The sequence below is a fragment of the Symsagittifera roscoffensis genome, chromosome 2 (assembly GCF_963678635.1).
Source record: "Symsagittifera roscoffensis chromosome 2, txSymRosc1.1, whole genome shotgun sequence".
NCBI classification, from domain to species: domain Eukaryota; kingdom Metazoa; phylum Xenacoelomorpha; order Acoela; family Convolutidae; genus Symsagittifera; species Symsagittifera roscoffensis.
This window is the reverse complement of record NC_087063.1, coordinates 56,049,091-56,059,416: the sequence shown is the minus strand read 5'-3', so window position 1 is coordinate 56,059,416 and position 10,326 is coordinate 56,049,091. Positions and strand designations below refer to the sequence as shown.

General features: G+C 36.9%; 1 protein-coding gene across 1 annotated transcript in view; it reads left to right on the top strand.

Annotated features, from left to right (window-relative positions):
• The window catches only part of LOC134839353 (proton-activated chloride channel-like), an 89,780-nt gene extending 79,750 nt beyond the window's left edge, over positions 1-10,030 (top strand). The window contains exon 7 of the mRNA XM_063854871.1: positions 8,904-10,030. Coding sequence (XP_063710941.1) covers positions 8,904-9,843 — 940 coding nt within the window. The 3' untranslated portion in view covers positions 9,844-10,030. The remainder of the gene's footprint in view (positions 1-8,903) is intronic.
• Positions 10,031-10,326: the final 296 nt, after the last annotated feature.

Here is a 10,326-nt window from a genome sequence, read left to right as displayed (position 1 = left end):
GAAAGAACGAAATGTCAAAGGTACATCCTGACAGAACACAGCTCTTGTTTCACTTTTTCAAGTCCAAACAAATCTTCACCGTCATAAAAACATGGAAGATAAGGGTATACATTAGTTAAACTATTATAAAACGGTCTTCACAAGTCGCCTATAATTTCCTGAGAAATCGAGATACAACATCTCCCAATTGGTGCGTATAATTTGGGCCACCACCAGCCCTAATAGAAACTTCAGCCTTAACACTCACCATTTGTTCAAATGGTGCTGGAAAATAAAAGAGCTTTGATAATGTACAGTTTTTTTAACCAAGAACAACAGAGAAACTATGATAAATAAAGGATGTCGGGCACCAAAATCGAATGGAGGATGATAAGGACATTCAAAATGTGTAACATCAAAAAATGCGGCTGGCTGAAAGATAACAACTCGCATCTCAGAACGGCGTGATACGAAGGCCATTAAAATAAATATGATAGATGGCCACGTTTCAAATTATCTCATACAAGACTTCAATTTAGAACCAAACTCGAAGTAAAAATTTCTCTCTTTTGAGACTTGTAGGGCGTTTTTCATCACAGTTTTAATTTTCCTTGAGACTACACTCGTGAAAACATCCGCCCATCAGAGACAAACTTAATAGCTAGGTGCAGGAAACGTTATTGATCCGACTTTCTGTTGTGATTCTTACCATTCGTTTTATTTCACTAATTACTTTTAAAGTATCTTAACTGGTTAATCTTGATTTGACCTTGCTATCTTCATTCTCTCCGACGGAGAGAATGACCGTTCACTTTTTTAATGTTTTAACTTAGAGATTAATTCACTTTTTAAACATATCTTATTTGTAACTAAGTAGAATTCTTATTTGTAACTAAGTAGAATTAACCGTAACAAAGGAACATTTTATCATGGCGCAGTCAAACAGCAACGAATCAAATGTGAGAGGTATACCTTCATTTTGGCAAAACCACACTGGGAAGAGTGAAGCGATCTATTCCAGCTAGCAATAATCGCGAAAGAGAATATCGACATCGAAAATCTCTTGAATCCAACCGAACGATATCACCCACCTCCCCCAACATTGGAAAATCGGCCGGAAAACGAATCCGACGCTCAAAAAACATCACGCATCGAGAGGAATATTCAAGAACAAAAGAGATTCGATGATGAAGAAATGGCCTCAATAAAGTCAGAAACCAAGAAATTCAACGGCATGAGACTGGAAGAGGCGGACAAAAAACTAAGATCCATACTTTATCTAGCCCTCGGAAACGAAGGAAAGAAAATATTCGGCCAAAAGTTCACGAGAGTCAAAGTTCTACAAATTTCTTTCAAAGAATTTTGGAAAAATTTGTCCACAGCTTTTGTGAGAAAAACAAACATAACCTTCGAAAGACACAAACTCTTAAACAGAAAACAGAGGGACAGAGAATCATTAGAACAATTCTGGGGGGCACTGGCAGAAATGGCAAAACGATGTAACATTCCCACAGGAGAAGATGAATGGATTAGAGATATTTTTATTAATAACATGAAGAATTCAGATATCCAACGGAAACTTCTTACGGAAACCTTACCACCACTAGAAGCCTTAAACGTAGCCCTGATTGACGAAAAAGGAATTACAAACCACATCAAGATGACGAGTACTTTTAAATCCAGCGGATATTCTTCCAACAAATCTTTTAATCATTTTAATGTAAAAAGAGAACCCACCCTAAACATCGAAAGAAATAACACTTGTATGAAATGCGGCGGAAATTTTACAAAAGGACATCTAGCGGTTTGCCCTGCTAAAGATACAACATGTACGACTTGTAAATATCGAGGACATTTTACTAGACTCTGTAAATCACGCCGTAAAAATGTAAATATTGTGGATAGTCAAATTGTAAATAATACAGATCATCATTATCCTTCGGAACAACCAGATGTACATATTGACCACGCTAATAGAGAATGCTGTGGAGTAATCAACGCATGGTCAGAGTCTGGACAAAGCGATAACGATGATTACTCTGTATTAAACGTAACAACTATCTACGACGATCAAGGAAAGGAACTGAAGAAACTACTAAATATCGGCTAAGGAAATGAAAACCAAGTAATTCTCAACATACAGGTGGATTCAGCAAGCCCTGTAAGCTTCCTTAAACAGAATGTGTTACACGAGTTGAAACTACGAGACCCCTACGTGAAAATATATACAGTGGATAAGGCTACCAAGGAACTCTATTGTGGATTTACGAACAATGCAATAAATATCACTGGAAAAGTAATTGTCCCAATTTTCTCTCATGGATGGTATGTATGTATGTATACATAGGTCATGAAAGAAACATCTTGGAAAATGACAATTTACCAAAAAGTCGGAATCGAAGTTTCACAAAAACAATACGCAACATTCACCAACAAGAGAACTTGTAAGTCTATTAATTCAGTTACCTCACTTGACATAGATAATGAAATAGAAATGATTGGAAAAACCTTCTAACAACTATTCCTTCGGATTGGAAAAATAAAAAATCAAACAAAAATAACACACTTTCATGAACCATTAAAGCCAATTCAACTAAAAGGCAGGAGGGTCCCTTTACACTTACTGGATTCAGTAAAAACATAATTATACAGGCTTAAATCCGAAGGACACATCAAAAAATTAGAAAACTGTGACGAGGACAGATTTATTAGTCCGATAGTTATTACTTGTAAAAAGACAAATCGATAAAGCTAGCCCTAGATTCAAAATTTATCAACAAACAAATCTACAAGAACAAATATCAGATGCCTAATATGCACGAATTAGTTGATAACGTAGCGGCTCAAATTTCAAACAATTCCGTCGGAGAAGTATGGTTTACAAACCTAGACCTAAAGAACGCATATAGTCAACTCGCGCTGGACAATTTTACTAGCAGCCAATGCAATTTTAGTCTAGTCGGCGGAGATATAACAGGCACTTATCAATTTTTAACGGGTTTTTACGGACTCGGCGAGATGCCAAACGAGTTTCAGAGAGTCATGGACTCAACTTTGGGAAACATTCCTTTTACAAATTGTTACCTCGACGACATATTAGTCGCTTCCAAAGGAAGTTTTAACGATCACAAGAAAACCGTTTATAAAATTTTATCAACGTTAGACACTTACAATTTCGCAGTTAAATGGTCGAAGTGCAAATTGTTCCAAAAAGAAATCGAATGGCTCGGTTTTAAAATATCGAAATCCGGAATCGCCCCACTATTCGAGAAAACCAAAGCAATCAAAGATATTCCAATCCCAAAGAATCTAAAAGAACTAAGATCATTCTTCGGGTCAACTAATCAGTACATTAAATTTGTACCAAATTTAGCATCTCTCGGAAGCCCGCTTAGACCTCTACTAAACAAGAAGTCAATTTTCCTTTGGAATGAAGATCACTCAAAAGCTTTTGTCAAGATTAAATCTGAAATAGTAAATCTTACCGAAAACACTCATTTCGACGTAAAAAAGCCCACGAGAGTAAAAACAGATGCTTCACATAATGGGTTAGGTGCATCCCTTGAACAACTTCATGAGAAGGTTTGGAAAACAGTGTCGTTTGCTTCAAGATTTTTAAATCCGCATGAATCCAAATATTCAACAAACGAATTAGAGTTATTAGGAGTCGTATGGGCGGTCGAACATTACAAAAATTATCTCTACGGCTCTGAATTTGAAATTATCACCGACCACAAAGCTCTCCTTTCCGCTTGGTCACCAAATCACGGAAACAAAACATACCATAGCCGATTGACAAGATGGGTAGATCGTCTCCTACCATTCAATTTTGCTATCAAACACTTCGCGGTTTTACAGACTTAATTTCAAGAACTCCTTCGGGTAAAGCAATTCCCTCATCACATTACGACGAAGAATTTGTAGTTGCTACTACCAAAAAAATATATAATGCACTCAATCCTTTGGATAATGAAAATCCATTACGTAATTCAATTAATTCGATTTCGGAAAATTCCCATTACACGAAATTACGAAATCACGTAATAATTACAGCATTGAATTTCGTCAACTCTTCCATTTCAATCTGCAATCAAAAAAACTATAGAACAGAACTTTGTAACTCTAAATGTATTCCTTCGGATTTCTCAAACACTGATTTTACTAAAATTTTTCTATCAAATTCAGCCTTTATCTATTTTTTAATTCTTAACAGTAGCTTAATTAATAATCCTTCGGATCTCAAACTTATAAATAGTGTAAATAAGTCAAATAACCAAATTGTAGTAAATCCTTCCACTTCCGAGATACAGGTCTCTATCGATTTTCAAATTTCCTCAGAACACAAGAAATTAGTAACTAAATTCCGAGAAAACCTCAAGTTACCTGAAAGACCTTTGGATTTAAATACATTATTCAATGCAAAATTGGTCGCCTTATTAACGGAAGATGATGAATTGTTAAACCCAATTGTGAAAGCTCTACCGAAAAAAGTAGATAACATCAACGCAAATTCCCGTTACTTACACCAATTTTCGAAAGACCTTCATGAATCCGACGGACTATTATATATGGATGGAAAATTGGTTATTCCGTTTACACTTAGAAACGCCGTTTTAAAAACCTTCCATGAATCTCACCCTGGCCAATTCGGCATGAAATACTTGGCACAATACATTTGGTGGCCACACATATATCGACAAATTTACTTCCACGGGATTAATTGCACACAATGCACTCAAACCGGTAAGAATATAAAAAGCATCATACCAACTACACAAATTAGCGAACTTCCCACCTTATTCGAACCTAATGAGGAAATAAATCTTGATTTTGCCGGCCCACTAGATAACAACTGGGGAAACAATAAATACATCTTATTGTGTATAGACCGTTTTTCAAAATTCCCTTCAGCAAAAATTACGTCTTCAACGTCATCAAACACAGTAATCGAATTTCTTCAAGATTATTTCTATCTCCGTGGGATTCCAAAATCTATTGGGGTCGACCACGCATCCTGCTTTACTAGTCAGGATTTTAAATTATTTTGCAATTCTCTTAATATCAAACTAATATTTTGTACAGTTGGGGACCATCGTTCTAACGGTCTTGTAGAAAAACTTGTTCATACTGTAAAAATAAAATTATTCGCAATGTCATTTTGATCAACAAAAACCTACATTACAAACCGCCATTTCGAAAATCATTTGGAATCTACGATCTTCCTTCCAATCTAAAATTAAATGCTCACCGTTCGAAATACACTTTAATAGAAAACCGAACACGATCTGGAAGCAATTGGCATCTAATAATTTATCCGGTGGATTTTTAGACAAAGGGAAGTCGATCTTAAGCAGAGAAAGGGCCCTCGACTGGAACGCTGACGATCGGATAGAGGACGGATACAAAGACTCCCTCATACCGAAAAAGAACCAGTCACCATTGGAGAAAGGCTATGATTCAGACCTTCCTACTACTTCAAAACCTTCATCATCCCGAGTGTCCTTAAACAGTCCGTTTAAAGGTAAATTACTACGGAAAACTAACGGAAGTATAAACGGAAATCCCTTCTATAAACAACTAGGCCAGAAAATAATAAACTCAACAAAATCCACGGTTGAATTATCCGACGGAAAAATTATTAGAAAGTCGGACATCGCCATTCCAAAGTCTAAATCCTCTACAATTCGTTCATTCAAAGGAAATATCTCCTTTCCTTTTTTCTCTAACGGTGATTTACAAGTAGGTCCAAGAAAGTCATACAAATCGAAGACACAACAGACGCGGAAACCAGACACTAAGACAGGAAGACACACAGAGTCGTTCACGCCGGTCACCACCAGATCTAGAGGAACGAACCAGCCTTCAAAATCCAACAAATCGAAGAAGAACCGAAATAAAGCCTCGACGTCGAATACTGGATATTTAGCAGGTGACGAATCCATGTTCATTCCGTCGGATACGTCGGACATTAGCGATTGAGAATGGATTGCGGGAGGTTTTCCATGTAGAGAAATGATAAGAAAACGCTTCATTTCAGATAACGATAATTTTAACAAAGAACCTACCTCATCATTAGACCCTAAAACATATCAAACTAATATAAAACCTGAGATTTTAGACGAACAACCTCAACCCTCAGACACAGCGGAATGCCCAATTAGTATAAAACCAGCACCTCAAACTACCTCACACCCACCTGACGAACCTTCTACGGCTACGACAACGGAGACCCCAAACATTCCTTTGGATTTGACAAAACCATTGGTAGGAGGAAAACCGGTCGATTTCCCAGTTTTCGAGATAGAGGACTCCTCCTATGAAATTGGAACCAGCGAGGAAAGACATCCTAAGGAAACTACTACCACCGGTAACGAACTTATTTTAAGACGTTCAAGTCGAAATGTTGGTCCCCCACAATTCTATGGTAAGCGATATTACATAGATATTATAGATGAGTTAGAAAACCAACCAGGCTCCGCTATTAACCCTATATCTCTGGACGAGGATGACAGCTCGAGCTCCCCCACACAATCATTCAGAGAGAATCCCTTGGATAATCAGACCCACATCTGCAACACACTACCGGAAGACAGTACACCGGACCTAGCATACACCCAATCTCCCGATCAATTCTCCATCGCCTCTACCGACGATTCTCTGAGAGATGCCGTGAACTGTTTTGAAAATTACATCGACTTAGATAGTGAAATTTTCAACGCCGAGCTAGAAAAATTCATGGAAGGGGACAGCTAAACTCAATCAAACTTCAAAACTCGCATTTAGTCATTTAATTTGTACTAGTATTTCGTCTAAGCGTAATTAGAGCTTACCTAGCTGTAACTACGGATTACAATCCGCCGGATTTAGGAATTTTATTATCCTCTCTAATTCAGTAATTCCTTCGGAGCACTAAAATTACATTTGTTACACCGTGCAGTTTTTAAATTTTCATTTTGTCGGACTTCTCGAGAGGGAGAAAAAGGGTTAGATAACATGTTAGGTATCGTGGCGCTTAGTACTTTAATTTTTTTACCCACTAAGGGGAATGTTGTAATTCTTACCATTCGTTTTATTTCACTAATTACTTTTAAAGTATCTTAACTGGTTAATCTTGATTTGACCTTGCTATCTTCATTCTCTCCGACGGAGAGAATGACCGTTCACTTTTTTAATGTTTTAACTTAGAGATTAATTCACTTTTTAAACATATCTTATTTGTAACTAAGTAGAATTAACCGTAACAAAGGAACATTTTATCACTTTCGAAGAAAGTGAAGAATCTGTGTACCGAGCTAACATCCGATATCAAACACCTGAAAATCTAAATAATTATGCAATCATGCTAAAAACAGCTAAGCAAGGGCGAGTATCCGACATTTTTCAGAAATTTTGATGAAGATTTGATTTCTACCATTTGCTAAAAACGCCGTATTGCCCGAATTAATACATACCACCGCAGTCGAGACAATGTGATGCAAAGTAGTCAAAAGAGGGTTGGACTCTGTATGGAAATTATAGACCGTTATTGCCGCAAAACGGCGACGTACGCGAAGTGCGCTCACTAGCAGCCTAAAGCCGTAAATCGGCTAAATTAGGAATCGGTTAATTGAAATAGGTCCTGTTTTTAAACTTCAAACCCCAAAACAATTACGCAATTATTATATAATTTCGGATGTTTGACATTGCGATGTTTGAAATACCGGATCTTTTCCTAGAACTGAAAATAACTATGCTGGGGTGGTTTTTATTCAGACCAATTTTCGACAGAATTTTTTCTCTCGGGGTAACAAGACGTGGGTCTTCGTCGTCCCCGCCCTGTTCGCAGACTGTTATATTAATCTAACACGAATCTATTAAAACTGATCTTTTTACATTTTGATGCTGCAACTGTATTCAAGCGGGGCAAAATATCCTGCAGTACAAAATTAGGCTCTTTACCTTGACCACCACCACCTTTCAATTACAGTTTTCACAAACTACTTTAAGGTTGTCGTAATTCAATAAAACTTGGTTTGGCGAGCAATTGAACCATAGTGACCAAATGTATTCCTTATACTTCAAATCTTAATATCACACGTTTAGCCAGAATAGCACGTAAAACAACTATTTGTTGAAACAGAAATTTTTAATGGTGGGTGGAAGTGCAAAAAAGCCTAAAATTGAAAATGAATAGAGGTAAGCCAATTGGTCTTATTACAATTCAATACCCGAATCAAGTTTTATCAATTGAAGTTTTATATTATCAGCCTAAAATTAATTGTTTGTCATTATTTAGTTAACTAAAAACTACTCAAGACCATTTAAGGGGCCGTCGGATTTTTCAGGGCTTTGCCCTGAATCGAGCAATCTTTTTGAGTGTATATATTGGCTTTGAAATGGTTCATCTAGCAAAAGTCATGAACTATGGTTTTTCTTTAGGCACAAAACTAATTTTGTGTGACGCATTATCTTGGTCTGGCTCTCATGTATCCAAAAATTGGTGGTAGCACCAAATGTTAAAAAAAATGTTTTTTTTGTTGCATTGGGATTCAATCGATTTTTCCGGTTTGTTAATTAATACTTTTTGCTGAGAATGACTGTTGTCTAGCAAAGATTCCGTGTCTAGTAAAATAATACGCAGACCAAATAGCGTGCCTCATTTTGGAAAACTTTTTTTACAAACATTCAAGAAACTGAATTTAAAACAAAGAACTAAATGAAAAAATTTTAAAAAAAAACAAAGCACTACCCTGGTCACAACTACTTTGTCACTCATTCGAATATTGGAAAAAACAGGTAAAATGTAGTGTTAAATTTGAATTTTTGAACTATTTCATCACTTGCATCACTTAGTATTGGCGAGACTGGCGCGAATTTCACGAGCCAAGTCTGTATTCTTTTATGTGGATTTCACCTGAACAGCTTAAACTGTTTTTGTGTTTTAGCTCTGAAAAAGACATAGCAATTTATTCTCATCTTTTGAAACATCCCGGCATGCGTTTCTTTCCGTTCGGCTTCGAAAATTTTGTCATCATTAGTCGAACTGAAATACGAGAAGCGGTGGAAGACGCCAAACCGACTATCCGACTTGAAACCGAGACAAGTTTGTCACTCGTGGACCCGGAAGGTTTCATCGGAAGATCTGAGACGAACAAGACGAGTGTTCAAGTCGGCGTCCAATGGAAAGATGGTTACATAACAGACGTTCGGAGTTTCATAACGGCCACGAAATGGAGCGCAGTATCTGTCATTTCTACTATGTTGCTGATGCTCGAAAAAGCGTACGGGTTCGCGACTCGGATTTACGCTTCTGTTAAATCCGATCGCGAAAAGAAAAAAATTTATCGTCAAAATCAGCAGCGATTGCTGAGTCAGCGGCGAACGAACGGAACGTTGCCAGAACCTGTCGTTTTATCGGAGCAGTCGCCAAAAGCCGAGAAAAAACGAAAACGAAAGCAAGCTGGATTAAAGCAGCGAAATAATGGGTTCGGGTTGGGATCGAAGTTCTCAGCGAAGAGTGCCGAGCAAAATATTATCGGCAACTCAGAGCTTGAAAACAGTGTCTATTTCCCGAGTCAAAATTACTCGGTTAGATCAGCCGATTACAGTTCGTTTGATCGCAATGACGTCTTCAATAACACACGACAGAGTTTACAGAATTTATACAACGGTGATTTTTACGAAAACAGGGGCGAAATTTCCAGATTTGATATGATGCGAGTTGAGAGAAATTTGAGTGAAATTAATTTTATTCTTCAGAATTATCACCAGAACTCTAATGGACGGAATGTCAGCAATGCAAACGGCGCTTTGGGCGTCCATATGTCTATTGATTGCACTAATGGAAAAGTATATTCATCACTGCCGCCGCAGGAGAAATCGTGATTATTTTCCACACTACTACATTTTTGAAGCACAGGCTAAATTTAAATCACATAATTGTAGTTTTAGATACATATCTTCATGTCATTTTTGATAAAGATAAATATGCTTGTTCTGGTCCAAAATGTTTATCTGATTTTTTAATTTTTTAAATCATTCATGTTTGTAATCTATGAGAAGTACTTTATAATCATGGGAAATCAATCAATTGAGTTTATCATAGTTAGTTATTTTTGAATCTTATTGTTCCGACTTTCGATACGAAAGTAGCCGAATACTTGTGCTCGGGGTGGGTTTTTTTTTCTTCAGACAATTTTCGACTGTTTAACTAGCCATTCTTGACCTTTTTTTTGTGTCATTCAAAAGCTATTGTTGTCCTGAGGTTAAATTTGAAAAGAAATTTCAGCTGTGATCATTTTTCGTAAAGCTATGGGGGTTTGAAGATTAACACTTTGGCCAATTCGTGACAATTAACGTGCAATATAT